At 49.3% G+C, this 20,159-nt stretch overlaps 1 protein-coding gene and 1 long non-coding RNA gene across 2 annotated transcripts in view; one reads left to right on the top strand and one right to left on the bottom strand.

The window, feature by feature from the left end:
* EPAS1 (endothelial PAS domain protein 1) overlaps window positions 1-18,345 on the bottom strand; it is an 81,216-nt gene extending 62,871 nt beyond the window's left edge. Inside the window, exon 1 of the mRNA XM_006740602.3 lies at window positions 17,774-18,345. Within this exon, the coding sequence (XP_006740665.1) occupies window positions 17,774-17,799 (26 nt within the window). The 5' untranslated portion in view covers window positions 17,800-18,345. The remainder of the gene's footprint in view (window positions 1-17,773) is intronic.
* The window catches only part of LOC145723890 (uncharacterized), a 1,084,435-nt gene that overhangs the window by 519,450 nt on the left and 544,826 nt on the right, over window positions 1-20,159 (top strand). The window lies entirely within an intron of this gene.

The raw sequence follows: 20,159 nt of genomic DNA, 5'->3' as shown, positions 1-20,159 counted from the left end.
AATTTGTAGTTATTTCTGGGATACCAGAGCTAACACACTGGTCAGGAATATGGGAGAGATGCTGCTTTTCAGGTTTGAGAATAATCTTTGGGCTGGTTATAGCTTGTTTTCTGAGCCTAGACACGTCAGTGAATAGGGGTTGCATTATGATACATCTGTAAGTGGAACTTAATACAGCTACTTAGTAAATCTATGTACCATGATAGCTACGAGATAATTCTGATATATTGCTGTATAGAAAATGCATTTTTCACAAGACATAATATAATAGCATTCTGGATTACACATCCATATTTATTATGTAGAAGTAGGTTCAAGAAAATGTTAACAGTGGTTACCTCTGGGTGGTAAAATTTTGCTGATTTTTAATCTTGATACCCTCCTATACTAGGTCTTTTTACAGGGAACATGTATAGTTTTTATAATTAAAAAAAAACTTAGCTACTTTAAAAATAATTTTACAGGAGAGATGTGTGGGGACTGGTGTGTGTGTGTGTGTGTGTGTACATACCTGAACAGTCTCCCTAACTACCCTTATGCTAAAATCTTCCACCAAGCACTATGGGGAGCACCGTGCCTCCTACCCTCGACCCACAGGGCCCAGAGCACCCTTGGGTGATGTCTATGCGCACCCACCCTCCTTCCATATCCTGCTCTCCAGCCAGCAGCGTCAGTCAGTGAGCTGCCCCCGTGGTGGGGGCAGCCATTCAAGAAGCAAGGAAATATTATGCAAGAGCACAGGAAGTCAGAGGAGACAGGATTCTGGGCAGGCCTGGCAAGGAGTCTGTGTGAACTCCAGTGAACAAGCGGACTTTGCTCAGCAGGGCTGAAGCCAGCAGAAAGCCTTCCCAGGGCGGCAAGGCAGAGCCGTCCACCCCAGGTCTCTGGCCAGTGGGCGGCCATCCAGAACTTGATGTACCTGATTAAAGGCAGATAAACCCAAATCCCAATATTTCTACTTTTTTGGCCCAAGTTCAAGGTGACTCCCCAACACTCATGCACGGTGACTCACCTCTGTCCCACAGTGCGCTCCCCTCCCCCCGGTACAGCCCGACTCCATTCGGTAATGTTTGAGCCTGCTCCTCTCCAGGCCCCCGGTTTCCTAACTCAGGCTTGCTGCTCACTGCCTCAGATCAGGGGGCGTGTGTCCATTGTCCCATGTCCCTATCAAGCCTGAGCACTCCAGATTTGTTCATTTATACACACACATCTATAAATAACTATTCCTGCATATAGGAGTCGTGGCAGTAACAACCCCAACCCCCAGCAGCAATTTCTGTTTTCCCAGCCCAATCCAATCGGCAGGCAGAGACCAGAGCAGACTTCTAACAGTGTGGAAAACAGAGGCTCAGAGGGGGTCCGCGACAGACTGCGGTGTGGTTGCAGCAGGTGGGAGCCAGTTCTCTTAGCAGCCCGCCTCCCTCTCCTCAGGCATTAGGAGATGAGCCACTGCTCCTCCTGATAACATAGCTGTTCCCTAGGTAGAAACCACTGCGCAGTGTGCATTCTGTCACACCTCACCCCCCTTCCTTCTCAAGGGCGGTCCTGCTGCTATTGTGGAAGTGGACCCAGCCCTCTTCTGGAGCATCACTCCATGCCCAATAGTGACTGCCACGTCTCGACCCCTGTCCACTTTAACAGAACCTCCTCTTGGAGTGGGGGGGAGGGGGGGGAGGGCTCAAGGAAATTGGAGAGGCTTCCTCCAGGCTCCCGCTGATCACCTCTAACAGCTCATCCTCCTTCCCTAAGGAAGCACTGGAAACCAGGCTCCCCTTGGACTTCACTTCACAATGGAATTAGAACCCTAAAAGGGATCTTGGTGTCTGGTTCCCACCTACTGGCCCATTTTAAAGGTGGAGAAACTGATGCTCAGAGGTCACTGAGCCAGTAAGCACTCCTCTTTCCTCTCCACCAGACCACAGAAATTCCACTAGATACCCAAACAGGACACTCCCCAAGCAAAAAGGGACTAGATGTGAGAGGTGGGACAGACGGGACCAGACAGAAATGGGGCTGGGGTCCAAGGATTCCCACTCCCCTTTGCCTCTGTCAGGAGCAGGCAGGACCAGCCACATAGGGAGGGACACCCACCCAGTCACTGCCCCTGGCCTGACAAATTGCTAACCAGTGGTGTTCTCCTGGGACTCTCTTGTGTATTTCCAGACGCCACCAACACACAATGGCCCCTACTCCTCCGGTGTAAACATTGCCAAACAGGACAAACAATACCACCACAGCACAAAAATCGGGTGCCCAGAGAGACAGTAGAAAGAGGCTAGGCCTGGGGGTTTGTTAACATGGGCTCCACCACTTTCTGGCTTTGTGATCACATTTTTATGTCACAATGGTTTCATCTACATGATGAGAATGACAACTACTTTAATCTACATCATCAGCTTTGGAAAAAAAAAAAATTAAGCACCAAACACATGTAAGAAACAGAAGTGTAGAGTTGAGGACAAAGACCCAGCAATCCTAGATAAATTATTTCACTTAGCAATTATTTTCAGGAGCATCTAATATGTGCCTGGCACTCCCCGAACACTATGGATACAGTGGTGAGCAAATCATCACAGTCCCTGCCCTCTAGAATCTTAAAACTAGAGGGGAGCAAAAGATAATAAGTAGACCGAAATAATAATAATAACAACAACAACAACAGCATGTGGGAAGTCTTGTTACAAAAAATAAACAGGAGAACAGGAATGGAGGGAAGGAAGTTAACCGAGGAAGGTTGGGAAAGGCTTCCCAAGGAGGTAATACTGAAGCTGAGACCTCAGGCTCAAGTCTCTGGCTGGATGCGCGTGGGGATGCAGGAAGGGCACGTTCAGGCACAAGAGGTAGCAGGAATGCTGCAGATCTGAGGCCAAGTATCATGGTCCCAGTGTGGCAGAGCCAGGGTCCTCACACCCAAAGCCTCTTCCCACTTCCAGTAACACCGGGAGGCCCAGGTTATCGTCATGGCACTCGTATGCCCCCCATTTCTGGATCTTGCAATAAGTTGCCTGACCTTTATTTTAAAGACTCTGTCCCTTCGGGAGTCCACAATGAGATCTTACTCATAAGATGCAAAGCAGCAGGTGGGACCTGAGCAGATGGGGTGTGCGTACAGCCCTTTAGGTCAAGAGACCTGGGAGTGCAAAGTCAAAGGGAAATTCCCACTTTTCACAAGATGGCAGCTGGTATGGACCCTCTCTCTCCCCAGGTGAGGGGAGAGCAGGCCAGGCATGGAAAGGGACACGTCCCAAGTCAGACCATTTTTCAAGAGTCTTGGAAGTTTCCTTGGTCTCTTGGTGTTATCAGATTTCCTCTCATCTCAGAGTATGGGAAAAATATAACTCATAACCCGAAATCACTGTTGGTAAGAGCCCATAATCCTGAAAAGCATCTCCCTTCAGATTCTCCTGAGACTCCCTTCCAACTACAGTCAAATCACTCCAACAGGTAACGATGTGCCGAATGATTAGACCGCTGTGCTTGTTAATGATGATGCCTTAACAGACTGCACTTTATCCTTTCAAAGGTCTTTGTAGTGAGATAATGGTTGCAAAAATGATTTTTGAAGTGTAATATGCTTTTTAAATGCCTGGTTTTACTGAAACTCTAGCTCATTTCAACCTCCTGACAGTACTCTTAGAAAGCAGTCAGTGTGTCTAATCCCCCTTTTGGAATGTGAAACACGCAGAGAGGTTAAATTACCTGTTTTAGGTCACACAAGTCAGAAAGGGATCTAGAACAGTCTTTCCGACTCCTAGGGACTTTTGAGAGCTCCTGTGACCTTCATGTGGAGGCAAGCTTTACCAGGGACACAAAACAAGTGAAGATTTACAATCTGTTTTGCCAAACAGATTGTAAAAACCCTGGAGCATTTACAATCTGGTTGGCAAAACAAAGGCTAAGAAATATGGAACTCTTGTGGTCATCCCTTGACACTGATTTTGGAGGCAAAGAAATTCAGGTGGGTGAAAGTTTGTCCCTTTCCAATATCAACATGTGCCCTGCTGAGGCCCAGAAGACCTAAGTCAAGGAGAGTTACGGCTGTGGTCATTAATCCTGTAAGAGTGGAGTCCATATAAGGGGTTACAGGTGCTGCAGAATCACAAGGCTTATGTTCATCTGAATATGGAAAATCGTTTCAAGTGTGCTCAAATGAACGGCTCCGGAGAGAAGGGATCAACATTCACAGTCAGCTCAGAGCTCCTTTCCGCCTGCATGCTCTGGTCACCAGGATATCCCAAGGCCCGGAACTGGCCAGAGGCTCTGGTGACCACACCACCACCAAATGTGCCCAGGGTCCCCTCCCCACTCTGGTTTAAGTGGGGAGAACAGTTTGCTAGGAGTTCAGCACAGGCAACGTCGAAATTTTTTCAAAAGGAATTTTTACTTTGGAAGGGAAGCGGAAAAAACCACAAAGGAATAGATATGGTATATTCACAGACTCCAGCCCCCAGTGGTGTAGTCACAGATGAGTTTGGTCAGGACACCTGTCTTCTCCTTCCTGAGGCCTACCTGGAGCTGTGGTTAGGTAGATGCTAAACTCAAACTTCTAGCTCTGGCCAGACTGGAGTAAACACCACTGTCTGGCCAATGGGGTTTCTTAGGATGTCCCCAAGGCAGCTTCCTGGGGATTGCTCAAGGCACAGACAGCCCTATGTCCGGGCTGCACTGGGTTCTGCAGCTCTCGGTCACCTGCAATCCCCGATGAGGAAGGCTCCCTCCGCCTGCCTCCGGAGACCCTTCTCTGGGTTCAGCCCCAATGTTCAGCGGCCTGCACAGAGCAGGTATTTTGATGACTGAGCATATACCACGGAATAAAGCCAGCATGCCAGCACTAGGTGGCAGTTTCCCACTTCAACGACCAGTTACTGATTGATTACTGAGGGGACAGAGAAGGATTAAGAGATGGAGGCATACCGATGTCACGATAAGATTAAATCCCAAGCCAACCACATTCGGGGGGTACAGCCTCCCTCAAAGTACCATTGGACAGCATGCACTGAAGGGACTCTGCTGGTCCCCGGTGTAAGAGCCTCTCCAGAGCTTCTCGGGATTTCTGGCCAGGGCCCTGCTCACAAGTGTCCAACCATGACCTCAAGTGCTTCTGAATACCTCTGGGGGAAAGGTTATACCTGCTGGGGGAGGGAAAAGGCCCTACCCTGGTGACTCCACAAAGACAACTCCTTTTCTTTCTCTTCTGGCAGCATCTGCCCAAGACCAGCAGAGCTCAGGCTTTAGGGAATGGGGTAGCCACGTAACAGGAAGGAGATGGGGCCAGGAACAGCCTGGTTGCAGTGCTCTGTTCGAGCGATGCCCTTAACAGTTATCGGTTGAGACTGACAAAAGGGGTGACCTGACTTGGATGTGGCTGTCTCCCTCCCTGTAAATAGTGCTGTGTTGAAGGGACTTCCCTATCTTTCTACAATGATCAGATTCAAAGCCCTAGAATCTGGAATGAGAAAGAGCAAGCAGGGATAGAATGACGGGTTTACCAAAGTATTAAGGGGACAGAGACTTTATCATCAAAATGAGAATGCAGGATAAGGGTGGTTGCACCCCTCCTCAGAGCCTGAAGGAAGTTATTTTAGCATAGGGTAAGCTGTCCTCTTCCAGCTCTGGTTTTGTACACTGGGAGGTATTTATTGCCTGAGGGATGGTACAGTCCAAATATATATATTCCAGAGTGATTCAGGCACATTGGCAATGACTGATTTCCTAAGCAATACGGGGGGACATTTCTAGTCTTTGAGGTCATTCTTATGGAGAATAATCACAGCCCCCTCCAGGTACCCTGTGGTGTTCACACGAGAGCCAGGCTCCTGGTTGGCAGGTAACAGAGGTGCCCTGAGCAGCTCTCCCATGTCTCACTTATTCTCAAGAGAGGCAGGCATGCTCTCATGGCCCCAAGACAGCCCAAAGAGTCCATCACAATATGACTCAGGAAGGACTATTCCTACTTCCCCCATACCAGCCCAGGCCTGGTCCTCACCTCCTGTCCGTTAACAGTGCTCTGGACTCAGCTGTGGAAGGAGCCAGCTCACCAGTCCTGGCATGCCCAACCTGTTTATTACTGCCTCTTCATTTGACTTAAGCTGTTCACCCCAACTGGAATGCCCCATACCCATATGCTTGTTTAAGTTCTACCCAATGTTGAAGACCTAGATCTTAATGCTCCTCTGTTAAATGGCCCTCTAATCAATGCTGACCTCCTCTCTAATTATTCGCAACACACTAGATCTATTTCTCCTTATTCACATTCACTTAATTACTAATATTCCTCTGTTTGCTCCATCATTTATCTGAGCTAGTTTCAACTACCCAAGAAGATAGTGACATCTTAAAGAGGGGTCTAGGGTCCCCAACAACATAACCATCTTGCAATGTTTTAAACAATTTTAGGGACTCTTTAACTCAAAACTAGACTATAATCCCTGAGGGCAGGGTCCATCTAATGATTCTTTGTAACTTCATTGCATGGCATGACACCTGAATGTGGCAGGTAACCTATAAACGTTTACACACAGACCTCACTACATGCCTGTTGGGTGATCAAGGAAAATGAGTAAGTTGATCTGAGCAAAGCTTTCTTCCTGTCCCTCTAACCCTCTGTACTAAGCATCCCAAATTCTGGACACACAATTCCTGAGGCCCAAATGTGGGCCTGTGTTCTGGGTGCCATATATGGGAAGAAAGAACAGAAAAAGAGGACCGCCCCTTGTTCCCCATGGCCCTTTACCCCAAGCCCCACCCCACAGACTGGGGACCAGCCCCCTCCCCTGCCTTTGTCTCTTCTCAAATCCCCTTAGCTGGGGAGGGAAGACGAGGAGAGGGGAGGGGAGGGGACCTGCCTTCTCCGCGGGCATCAGTGAGCTCCACCCTTTCCTGTGGGCTTTCTTTCGTTAAACATTCGTTAAAATCAAACCTGAATAAAACTACACGTTTAATATGAAAAAAGAAAGGAAAAAGATGACTGGTCCCTGCTCATGAAGGGCTTACCACCTAAATGTTTTCAGGGACAGACACATACACATTCAAAAGCAAGTTATAAAAGCATTATACAAATAATAAAGTACAGACCGAAGACTACATAAATAAGGGGTAACCAAGGTGCGGCTGCTCAGGGAAGGCTCCCCAGGGAAGATGATTTCTGAGCTGAGAGCTGTGTACTCTGCCTGCATACACTTTCCCATGCGGCCTTTTAAACTTTGAGACTAAAGCTGGAGTACTTTGTTGTTTGGCTGACACTTGCCTTGGTGTGTGGAACATTAACATAATACTAGCCTGATGTTTGCATTTTATGTAAAATCCTGTATCAACAAGACCTGCCCATGGTTCCCCCAAGTTTTTCTTTCTTTTCAAAGGAAAATGAGTAAAGGGCTCAAATCTACATGAATGAGAAAAGCAGAACCCAGGAGGCAGGCTTTCCAAGTAACCCAAGGGATGGCAAAAAAAAAAAAAAAAAGGCAATTCTATGATTTTTAAAAATGAGTATGATTTTAGGGACTCAAAATGTGGAAAGTATGACAGAGCACAGCAGAAAATGAGACATCCTAGCCCTTAAGCAGCACGCAGTCTAGTTGGAAAGACAACAACATGTACAATGACGTCAGACAACAAGGAAACAGAATCAGGCAGGCTCTTTGGCAAACCTAAGGAAGAGCCACGCAGGGGTGGAGGGGAGGTGCCAGCATGCGAATTACTAGGAAGGCTTTGCTGGAGTGGGAGCCCTTGGGCTCACCCTAGGAAAGTGGGGGGATATTTGAGTAGAAGGAGAGGAGAGGAGAGTCCAAGATGGAAGGAGGAGGTTGAGGGGATCCGGATGGAAGGGAGTCCTGTGACCTGGGGGGAGAAAGCTCTTAGGCCAGAGGGAGGGGGCCTGCATAGCTGGAGTTCAGAAGGCATGTCCAGGGATGGTAGATGAGGGGAGAGCTGGGGTGGGGTCCCTTACTGTCAGTGAGATGAACTTGCACTGCCATGCAGGCTGCCCTTGGGAAGGAAATTGGGCCAGGGATCCATGTCTTCATTCAGGCTCTGAGCAAAGCTAACCCTTAGAGATCTTTAGGAGAAACACTCAAATCCACAACAAAAGAAACCCCTTTGCCACCCTGAAGACTCTCTGTGCTCCCAGGACATGACAGCCCTGCCTAAAATAGGGGCAATATCAGCACCATGCAAACCTCTCCTGAGAGGCTAGGAAAGCTATTTTAGTAGCCAGCCTGCTTCCCAGCCAGTCAGATAGCAGGGAAATGCACGGGGCACCAATTTCCATGGAGCACCACAAGACTCCAGAGAGTGGGGCCACACAGTGGACTACAATTTCCTCTGACTTCTCGACTAACCCAAAGGGCCTCGCCTAATGGGACAGGCACATCAGCTGAGCCAGGACCTGCAGGGTGCAGGCAAGGAAGCCAAAAGACAGAGAAGGGCCTGGTTCCCATGCCCCACCCACCATTAATTCCCCTAAGTCCCTGGTATAGAATAAAAGACAGCCTCCTGCTGCATAGTGATATGATTACATTTATAGAAGCTCCCCTCTTACCAGCGAAATGTGACCTTCATACTTTTCTTATCTTAATATCTGGGTAAACATTTGTTGTGCAAGCGCACAAATAAAGGTTCTAAAGGTGAACCGTGGTGTGTCTACTAACACCACGCTGTTCCAACCCCAGGCACCAGAAAGCCCTTTTGGCTCTGTAGAGGACTTCTCTCTCCCTTAACCCCGGGCACCAAAATTAGCTTCATCAACGTTAGCCAGTACTGGAGTGAATATTGCCATTCGAAAATAGCATCTGAGGACTCTTGGAAACACAGGAGAGAAATAGAAGGGTACAGTGGCTTAGATACTGAAGAAAGCAATTTCACTGGACTGCTCTTTAAACCAAGTGTATAGGAAATGAGCATTATCAGGATTTACTCTGGAATCTTTATTAAGTGAATGGTAGTCTTCTAGCTCCCTGTGGTACCCACATGGTGTATTTTATATATCCTGGTTGACTCCATCATGCACAACTGTCTTCATTCAGAAAAATATTGCAGAGATTATGTCCACAAAAGACTGTTGACCAAATGACCTGTGCTTGAACTCAAAAATTTTACTTTGCAGTCTTTTTATTTCTAGAACAATCTGTAAAAACCTATTGGGTCCCATTTTCCCAGATATTCGATCATCCAGAATTGATTTTTTAAAAATTTGTTTTAAAGCTCCTAGAAATGGATCCTCAAACAGCCCCTCAGGAGCATAATTCTTTGTTGTTTCCCTGTGGAATTCATAAACAGAGCAAAGCAACCAATTTTTTTGGTGTGTGCTTAAAGCCACTCTTTCCTGCAACTATGTATGACGTCTTTTTCCAGGACAATCTTTCTCAATACTCCAAAGTGCTTCAGCAACAGGAAGTTGTAAAGGTAGGAAGGAGGCCTGTAAATATTTGCTGTAATTACTCATTAGTAATGAGAATAGTTACTACTGAAGTTTGAGTCACCCCTTTTGTGCTCTTGGTTCTTTATTACCTTGTAACAGGAGCCCCAGGGGATGCCTAGGGGCCTAACCTCACCGAGGACACCTGGGTCCAGTGGTAGGTTTCACTGCAGACAGTGTGGTTTGCTTCTGTTAGCAGCTCAATTTCCTAAGTATAAAATTAGGATAATGTTTTGCCCTTCCTTCCCCCTGCCCCCAACCCAGGGGCAGTCAGGACAAATATTATACACAGTGGTGACGATATGAAAAAAACTTTTTTGAAAATTTTGTATCAAAGTACAATACATTTATCTGTTAATACAACATCAAGACACAGAGGACAAAAACACTGTATGGCTAGACACACAGCACAGTGACTTAAAGGATTACTGCCACCAATAACCATATGCCTTAACTGATGTATTTTAAACGATTTATGAAAGGCTTCTGAATGGTCTCAGATTGAGCCCACGTGTCTCTTATTCATAGCAAACCACTGACTCCCCACAAAAGCAGGGAGTCTCAGACTGAAAATGAGACTGAGAGAGTCAACTAAAGTCACAACCAACCAACTAAAGTCACAGAGTTGATTAACTTCTACAAAAACTATAATATTGGCTGTACCCCCAGCATTTGCAGGAAGCCGACACAGTGATGGGGGCTACCCTCCAGCAGCACCATCACGAATACAGCATAATGGAGTCATTTTCCTTGCTCATGTGTTTTATTACACAGCCTAACTCAGTAAAACCACTAATCTGCTAAGATTCCTTGAACTAACCTCTTAGTTGTTTTTTTTTTTTTTTTTTTATTGGAGGGTGCCATGAAAAGGGGATGCAGGAAGTCACTGGAGGCATATAAGAAGAGAGTTCTAACAATCCACTTCCAAGGCTTTGGAGAATTGGGGAAATGCCAGGTGGGTGTGTGACAGATAAATACCCTTTTTTTAATGGGTCATTCTCCTTACTAACGAACCACCCTTTCTGAAGTATCTTCCCGCATGAGAAAAGGAACTGCTTCCCAGAGTCATTATCTTGCACAGAAGTTACTTATAACGTTAAAACTGAAGACTTTTTCCAAATGGGGGGGGGGGGAGTGTGTGCCTCCTGGGAACATGTGAAGCTTCTGGTGGTCTTGCCATGTAAGAGTTTTTGCTGATGTACACGTGGCACCTGGAAACAGCCTGAGGCTGTCAAGCAAACCAGTATTTCTAGAGAAACTAGGAAAACAAAAGGCCCCTTCCAAGTAGATAACATTCTAACCCATTCGGCACCTGTCTCCTTGGATCCAGAGATCTCAAAGGGCCCCGCCACCCTTCTTGACTTCATACTCCTACGCCAGTCTGTGGCTTTCAATACACAGGACCAGACAACTGGCAACAAAGTACACCCAAACTCTGCCTGGAAATCACAGAGGCTGTGAGGAGCACATACCCATGCATAACTACCACACATATGATGATATGCAACTGCCCATAGGACTTGCTTCTCTCTCGGTTATGATATGTGTTGGTGCACTTATATTTTACAGCACAGGAAAAGCTCAGAAAACCCTCCTAGGCTCACAGTGCCGAAGCCAGTGTTGGGATGGCTGTGAAGGCTCAGGGCTTCTCAGAGAGAGGAGTATATAAAAATGCAACATATTATTATTGCAACAGCCTTGGCTATTCTTTATTCCTCCATCCATTCTTTCCTTCCTGTCCGTGCAATTTCAAAAGATCAAAAGAGCCAGAGGAAGTCTTGTGCATCTTGATTTGGAGATGGTTCTTCAGAAGCCACAGAGGAAGACTTCTAACAGGTTCTCCTGCACAATGGAGTCTGAAGGCTAAAGTAATTATTGAAGTCTTGCCACCAGTGAAGGGCGGGAGGTGGAAAGCTTTGAACTTCTTGGGGGCAGTAGAGAACCACCTCCGGTCAGAGTTGAGGGAAACCCACGAAAAATAAGAATTTCCAGGACTTCCAAGTCCACCCTTCAGATCTTCAATCCCTGTCTGTGTGTAAGTTCAATACAGGGATGAGTCACAAAAAAGTAATTATAATAATTATAACTACAACAGCAAAAGCAGTTATCATTATAGAGTACTTACCATGGTCAGGCATGGTATTAAATACTTCATAGACAGCTTAGAAAAGGTAAGGGGGAATGGACCTCTGGTTAAATGTATAGAATCTAGAGACACTTGGCCCAATTCAAATCCCACTCCCACCGATCTGACCTTTGGCAGTTGCCTTTCTATACTTCAGCTTTCCCATCAGTGAAATGGGGATAATAACAGGGCTCATGCTACAAGGTTGTTAGGAGGATTAAAAGAGTTAATCCATGTAACGTTCTGAGAACAGAGCCTACACAAAGGAGACTAAAAGGTTCAGGTTTTATGGTTTTGTCCTACTGCATATATTATTTCTCTTAAGGACACACACATTCTTAGTGCATAAAAGGGCCTCCAAATAACTGTTTGGGGATGATGGAAAATGTGAGGACAAATTTTCATGGCTGATTTAAGAGCATTAAGAAATGAACCACATCATGGGGTGCCTGGGGGGCTCAGTTGGTTAAGCGGCTGACTCTTGATTTCAGCTCGGGTCATGATCTCCAGGTTGTGGGACTGGAGCCCAACATTGGGCTCATGCTGGCTGTGGAGCCTGCTTAAGATTCTCTCTCCGCCCCTCCCCCCCCAAAAAAAGAAAGACAAGAAAAAGGAAATGAATCACACCAGAACTAACCCTGTGCTGTCTGCTCACTCCCCTTCCTTCCATTACTGAAGACAGCTGTGTGGGTGGGTAGACAGGCCAGCCAGGTACAGGTAAGCTTAAAAGTGCACCACAAAATCTTTACTAGATACACACACACCAAACCCCTCCCCCATCTCCAAGACAGGGAGAGACACTGGCAGTGAAATGTGGGAACTGTCTGGGACCTGAAGAGAAAGAGCCTGAAATGTAAGGCAGTCACCAAATCAGATGCTGAAGAACAAGGGCTTGTCCTTTTCAGATCACAGAAGCTCTGAAAGGCTACTGAGGCTCTGGGCAAACTTCCCTCAGGGAAAAAAAAAATGGCTTATATACATAATATCTTGCACCCAATTTCAGAGGCTCACAGACCACTCCCTGAATGAAGCCTACTCACAAAGCCCAGGTTAAGCTCCCTCTCTCTTCTTGGCCTTCTTGAAGTCATAGCTGTCTGCACTGTTATCCTCAGAGGGACCACAACCTCTACCCTATCACTCCCAGAACCCTACTGGACACCTCCTCCTGTGCTCCTCACCCAAAAGTGCTAAAGAACATTAAACATTCATCTTCGGGGCCTTTCTGTCCATAATATGGAAGTACACAAGAGGGAACACTCCTGAACCCTCCGCCTTTTCTTTACTCTCATTACCCCCAACCCTGACTACCCCCATTTGACCCTACCTGAGCCAGTCTCCATGCTGGTGGTCAGCATCTGCCCTGTATGATTCCAAGGAAAACTACGGATCAACTCTCCCACCCACCAACCCACACAATACTTTTCAATAACTGTTACAGCCTGAAGTGCTACTAAGAGCTTCTCATCTTTAGCTTCAAAAGATTTGATCCCAACAAAAAAGCTACATGTAAGCTGCTACTGTCTATATATTTGGGTAAGCTTCCTTATGTGTCCTCCTCCCCCCACCAATCAAACTAAGCGACTGAAAGCACCATATCTCCTATTTCTTAGTCTCTTCTTTAGCATTTTATCCAGAGTAGGAGCAAGTAGTCAACACACATTTGTTGTCTTACTGATTTATATCAGGGTGTGAACAGCAGAGCTGCTTTTCATCATGAAAACAGACATCATGGGCCTGGGGGCTCCGTGAGGAAACATCGCTAACTTGACACCATTGGCAAAAACCCTACCAGGTGAACTATCAGTGATGGGCAGTACTAGAAGCAAAAGGGAAGCTTCATTAGGTTAAAATGAAAAGTCATGTTGGTATGCGACAAAACTGGGGAAAATACATAAAAAGCAAATGCTACTGGATAGATTTCTTGAAAAGGAGAAACGCCTAAATCTTGAGATAAGACATGACAGCAGGTATTTTCAAATGTATGGGGCTGGAATCCTGGAGCACTGAGAATTAATCTAATTGGTTCCTTCTATCTGTAAACATTTTATACCATAAATTCCTAGAGAGAGTTGAGGATCACCCTACACACACATGCAAACACACACACACACACACACACTGACTGATTTACATTCTAAGTGAATTAAATAGTTTGAGTCTCACAGTTCTCACTCCTAGAGAAAATGCCAACTCAGGACAGGAATCAATCTAGCAGCTGCTTGAATGTCTCCGCTGACATGGGGCTCTCTACTTCACAAAACAATCTGCTCTGCTGTGCAACAGTCCTTGCATTGGTTTTCTTTAATGAGGTCCACAGATAAGTAAATTTTTTTTCTAAGTGAAATAAAGGGAGAGCACTAAGACAATTGAATTCAAACTTCCCGAAGTTTATAGACAATGGAACCCGCGCCAACTCCGCTTCCTATTTTGCAAAAAGCAAACAGAGGCACTGCTGCTGCAGCTTGAAGTCTTTTATAATTATCTAGAAGAGCAAATCTCCTTTCTACAAGGTTCAGTGATTTGGCAGGGGTGGGGGAGAGGGCACTGTAATCCTTTGGAAATCATTCTCACTGTTTAGAGGCATTTCAGGGCTGGGGATACTATTTCGTCAACAATTGGAAAATACATAATTAATTGAAAGCAATGAACCAGGGTTCTGATTCTTACCAGCACTAACTTTCCTTGTGACTAGAAAAGTCACTGAACCTCTCTGGGCCTCAAACTAGATGATTTCCATGAGCGCTTATAAGATGATTGTTAAGCTCCCCATCAGCAACACGGAAAAAACACCTGAGACCACAGCATTCTTTTTGAACTTCGTGAAAGCTGTAATGAATTAAATAAGAAATGCCTGAACCTAGAAGGTGTTAAACCAACTCCTTATCATCCCTGCATTCTGGTGATTTCTGGTAATGCAGTGGACAGAGAAATCAAATGATAAAGGAATATTTATAGAAAATACACCTACATTGAGAAAAACTGCCTAGCAATAGTTTTCCCATCAGAATTGGGAAAAGGTGGGCTTTGATTTTATTTTAGCAGAGGAACAACTAAGTCCAGCTGGTGAGGCTGGGGGGGTGGGGTTGGGGGGGACAGTAGTTTGAAAACTTCTGGTCCATGTCTCCAACTCCCCTTCCACCGCTGGCCCTGCATTAAGTGATCTAAGCATTCCAGAAAGGTGCTCTGAGCTGGGTCTGACTTTGGAGTGGACTTTGCTCCTGGATTATCCAAAGATCTCATTTACATTTACCTGAACCACTCTCCAATCCCCACACACCTAAGAACATCCAAACCCTTCTCTCTCAGGGAAAGGACTCAGAAATTGTTCTATTCAGGAAGTGAGACACTTCCCAGCTCTTTTTAAGTAGGCTCCACACCCAGCATGGAGCCCAATGGCCTGCTGAGCTTGAGCTTGAACTCAGCACCCTGAGATCAAGACCTGAGCTGAAATCAAGAGTCAGATGCTCAACCGACTCAGCCAACCAGGCGCAACAGACACTTTCTAGCTCTTCACCGAAGAGAACCTTAATTAATGAGACCCCCCCCACGCACACACCACTTCCACCTGACACATTAATACAGAAAGGTAAGTGTGTGCAGTACCCTTAGCAAGCTTCCGCTTCTGTCTCTGAGATCAATAGGAATGCCCACTACCACCAAAATGCACTTTGATATCCACCATGGAGGCCAGCCAGCCAGCCAGCCAACATTTAGAAAGCAAACTCTTTATTATTAAACATTAACATATCCATCCAGGCATGAACGTTTTGGAACAAAAATAATCCCGCCCACTTCTTGAGGGCTGTTGTTAGAAGGAACACTGCAAGTGTTCTGTGCATCTTGAATTTTGGGAAAGAAAACGGCTCTGCTGAACCAGAAGAATGACAAATCTTAAGAACCAATGTTGCAGAATCATCATCATGAGAGCCCCCTCAGCGGGCATCACACTGCACTTGGTACTTCTGGAAAGCTAAGGACAGATACTTAGATGACACACTAACTTTGAATGTATTGGTTCACCTTGGTCCCGCAAGGAGCCTGCAGCGAACAAACAGCCAGACGCGAAAAATAAATACAGATTTCAAAACAATTAGCCCGAGAGGAATTAGACAACCCTTCACGGGGCTCTGGAAGGCGAGGTGCACGCTGTTTGTCCGGCCAGTCTGCAACCCAAACAACCAAGCAAGTCGCCGAGGGCGGACACATTCGGCGCGGCCACCAGCTCCGCGCAGCGGCCCCGCAGCGGCCTTCAAGGCGGCTCACCAGGCGATCGCCGCGGCCGTTCTTTAAACCCGCCGCTCTGGAGAGTAATTCGGAGTCTGATTCCCCAATTTCTTTCCATCTCCTATTCCAGCTCCCTCCCTCTCCAACGAAGGAGGCATTACAGCGGGTCAAAGTAATTATTTCCCCTGCTCCCAAGTTTCTGGCGACGATTAATATACATAACACAAGGACCCGGCGCTGAGCCGCGGGGAGAAGCTAACACTTCACACAACTGTCAAGATTGCCATCAGTCCCCACCTCCACGATTGCGACAGTCACTGATAGGCATCACAGTTGTATAATGTACCATAAATTCCCTCGCCGGCTCCAGAGCCCAAAGCGCGCTCAGAAGAGCTGACTATAATTTTGTTTTTTGGTTGTTCAGTCATTATTACTGGCATCAGGATGCAGGTTATTTTACAAAATTTACATTTTACAAAATGCGTTGGGATCTTAAGCTCTCTTCCTTGCTTTGCCGCCCTCAAAAGACATAGGCCCCCAAGGGAGCTGCGAGGCCCCGGGGGCCCACGCTCCCTCACCCAGCTCAGGTCCGGGGCCGCCACCGTGACGCGGGAGGGGGAGCTGCGGCCGGGAAGGGGGACCCGGGTCCCCCAGAGACCCAGGAGCGAGTGCCCCGGCGCCTGGCCAGAACGCGCGCGATTCGCTGCCGTTTATCAAATCCTTCTCCGTGCACCGAGGTGGGAACCGCCGCTTTCCACCAGAAGATACACGGTTTCTGGCGCAGGTCCCACAGTGGCAGTCCGAACAAGAGCAAATCAACCCAGGCACTGAGCTCTCGGGGCTAGTCATCCCCTCCCTTCGCGTCTCGGCCCCCCATCCCCGCACGACCGCCCCGCAGCCCTGCGGCTGATCCGCCCGGGCTCAGGCCGCACGTTCATTCCATTTCTGCCCCCCCGCCCCGCAACCCGCGAAACCCAGCCCCGCCAAGCCGCCGCGGAGGGCGGGGCTTAAAACGCCAGCGCACCGGGGCAGCCCCAGCGGAGACCAGAGGAGCAGGGGGCCAGGCAGCCAGCCTCGCACGCTCGCGGGAGGCGAGGCCGTACCCACGCCTGCGTGGCCGCACGGTGCGTTCACACCGGCGCCGGGAGAGGGCCGGGCGGGGAGAAGCCGGGCGGGGGCGGGAAGGCAGTGAGAGTTGGCCGGAGTTGCCTCTCACCCAGTGCCGAGAGGCTCGCGAGGGCAGACGGGCGGATCGTGGCTGCCCTTCTCTGTGCTCTTGAGAGAGAGACACTGGGACCTGCCGGGGGCACCCAGTGTCTCCATTCCCTCCCCGCACACCAACGCATCTGCCCTCGCGAGGCAACCCTGCCCACCACACAACTCTCCTCCCGAGTCAAGGTGCGGGATCAGGAAGGGAGCTTCTCGAAGCTTCAGTGGGGTCTGCAAACCCGGAGTAGGGCCCTTTGCTGCGTTCTGGCCCCTCCGCGGAGGCGCGTCCCAGCGCGGCGCTCCGCCTCCGGCCCCTGGCCAGATTGGGCGCAGTGCGAGCACAGTAGCTCATTTGGAAGGACCCGTGGGGTCCCAAGGAAAAGAGACCAGTGGATGGTGCCCCACATGCGAAACCTGAGAAAGTCCAAAGTTGACCTGGGTCAAGTCAACCCAGAAACATTTCAACGTGCTGGCCACATGAATTTGGAGCGGGGGGCTGGAGCGGCGGCGAGCTGGGAAGGTTCCGCGCGCCACAGCCCCTCCGACCTCCAGGGCCATCTCCCTGGGCCTCCTGGCCTCATCGCGCGCGCAGATTCGCGACTTCTTCGGGCCACAGAGCCCTCCACTGCGAAGCCGAAGCGCCGCGTCCACAGACGGGGCACCTGCTCTCCCCCCCTCAAAGCCCTCCACACCGATCCTCGGGCCTCAAAGACCCCTGCGGACTCCTCTTCTAGCCGCTCTCGGTCGCTCCGACCCCGTGCGGCGTGGCCATTCCCCTTAGACCAGCTCCGACGCCCGCTTACCTTTTCTTCTCCTTGTCAGCTGTCATTGTCGCCGTGGCGCTCTCAAACGCCAGACACCTGAGCTCCCCGGCCGGTGGGGATTGCAGTCGCCGCCTTCGCTGTGGCCCTCGCCTACTCCTTGTGGCCCGGGCCGGTGTTAAAGGTCCTAGGTGCTCGCAGGTCCCGAGCGCCCCGCACGGTCAGGTGGAAGTTTGCGCGCTGCTGGCTAGGTGCGGGGAGGAGGGTGGAGAGAGGTGCCGGGGAGGAACCTGCACACGGGGAGGCGGGGTCGGGGAAAGGAGTGGGAGGAGGCTGTCAAACCCAAAAAGAGGGCCGCGAGAGCGGGACCTTAGTTCCTTTTTCCCACGAAGAGGAGTCACTTTTCTGGGTTTTCAAAAATAAACATAAAAATAAGAAGTGGCTGCAACGACTGGAGTTGGAAGAGTCCAAGGCCGGGCGGGCGCGACCGCGGAGATGACCATACAGTCTCAGGACACTGCCGAGGATTGTACAGCCGCCTCAGGCTAGCGCTGTGTTGGGTACAGGGGCTGTGTCGTGGACCGCTCTCAAATGTCCGGCTCCCGGGGCCGCCAGCCCACTTTAAAAACTCCTGCGGCCGGGCGGGGGAGGGCGGGGGAGGGCGCGGGGGGCGCGGGCGCAGGGGGCGGGGGCGGGCGTGCGCCGGCAGGCCCCGCCCCCGCCCACCCCGCCCGCGCCGCGCCGCGCCGCGCCGCGCGCCCGGGCAGCCCACTGCGTCCCGGCCAATGGGGAGGCGCGGCCGCAGCCTCTGCCCTGACCCCGGCCCGCCCCCTGCCCCCGCGCTCGGCTCCGCCGCGGCTCGCCCGCCCCGCCTCCTCCTTCTGCAGTTCCAGAAGTTGTTTATGAGGTCGGCGGGGTGGCTTGTGGCATGGTGGGACTCCGCACCGGGCAAGCGCAACCCAAGTGGGGCTAGCCGGCAGCGAGAAGTCGGTCTCCGGGAGTGCCCCTTTGCCCTGGCGTCCTTTCTCCTCTGCCGTACCTTTGGGACCGGGGCAGGACTGTGAGCCCCGAGGGTCCCGCGCTCTGCCACGCCACGCGGAGCCGCTCCGCAGTGCCGGTCCCGCGTCCCTCGCTCTGCTGCCTCGCTCCCGGGCCCTCTCGGGAGAATTCCGAGGGCCCAGCAGCGGCGCTCCGAGCCTAGGCGTTGCGCTTTTCTCGGCAGAACGCAGCTGACTTTGCCATCTGAAAGAAGAGGCAGGGAGACGGATCACCTGCTCCTGTGGGGTCTGGGGAAAACAGTGCAGTGAAATAGAGCTAGGGCTTTACCTGCTCTTCCCTTCCCTCAACTGGTAGACCTGTTGCTTGCGGGGTCGTGTTGGACTGTGTGGCTTTGGTGAGGATGCGGGAGAGGCGGGCCCTCGCTCCAAGCGAGGGCCTGCTGCGCCCTGCTCCCAACACCTGACCACCAAAGCGTGGGCCTGGGCCAATTCAGAGTTGGACAAGTCAGTCTGGCTTCTTAGTGTGATTTGGGGATAAGAATTGACAGCGTGTCCTCAAGTCACAGGATTTCAGGCCTGCCCTATGTGTCTCCAATGTTTTATTGAAGCGCCGGGAACATCAAGTCTGCAGGTGTTGAGTGTAGAGAGATCAGTGATCTAAGGGGCAGGCCATTAGAGCTCCTGGATTTTCCAGCTGCGCTTTAAACTCTGCTTTCAACAAATGCTGGCCCGGGCATCTATGCTCCACGTGCCTCTGCCCCGACCCGATCGATCTGCTCTCCCAAGAATCCCACCCCATTTACTACCTACATTATGTTGATCCAGATCTCAGGATGGGACAGGGAAGGCTCAGTCTTCCAAGATTTGCGAAAAGTTTCATAGGTGTGAGTGGAAGAGAAGAGAAAGCAAGGGCCACGGGACTGGTAGCCCTCGCACTGAGAGCCTTGCTCTACGTTTTCCCCATAAGCCTTGTCAGATTTTATATTAAATAATCTACATAATGAAACTCCAGGACTTTATGCAAAGTGAGCAGAGCCATTCACAAAAAGACAAATACTTTATGATTCAGCTATTATGATGTATCTGAAGTAACGAAATTCATAGGAACAAAGTAGAAAGGTGGTTGTGGGGGGATGGGATGGGAATTAGTGTGTAATGGGTATACAGTTTTGCTTCTGCAAGATGAAAAAATTCTAGAATCTTGTACAAAATGTGAATATATTTAACTCTACTGCACTGTACACTTTAAAATGATTAGGGTGGTAAATTTAATGCTAGCTTTTTTTTCTACCACAATGCAAAAATAAATATCAAGAAAAAATAATCGTAAATGGAACTTTTTTTGGTATAGGTTTGTGTTATTACCAAAATACAAAGTAAACATATTTTTCCCTTGCACGCCAGGAGGGGTGGGGCTACTTTTCAGGGGC

This window comes from Leptonychotes weddellii, chromosome 10 (assembly GCF_054177405.1).
Source record: "Leptonychotes weddellii isolate Sample4059 chromosome 10, ASM5417740v2, whole genome shotgun sequence".
NCBI classification, from domain to species: domain Eukaryota; kingdom Metazoa; phylum Chordata; class Mammalia; order Carnivora; family Phocidae; genus Leptonychotes; species Leptonychotes weddellii.
The sequence above is the reverse complement of the archived record's forward strand: the minus strand, read 5'-3'. Positions and strand labels throughout refer to the sequence as shown.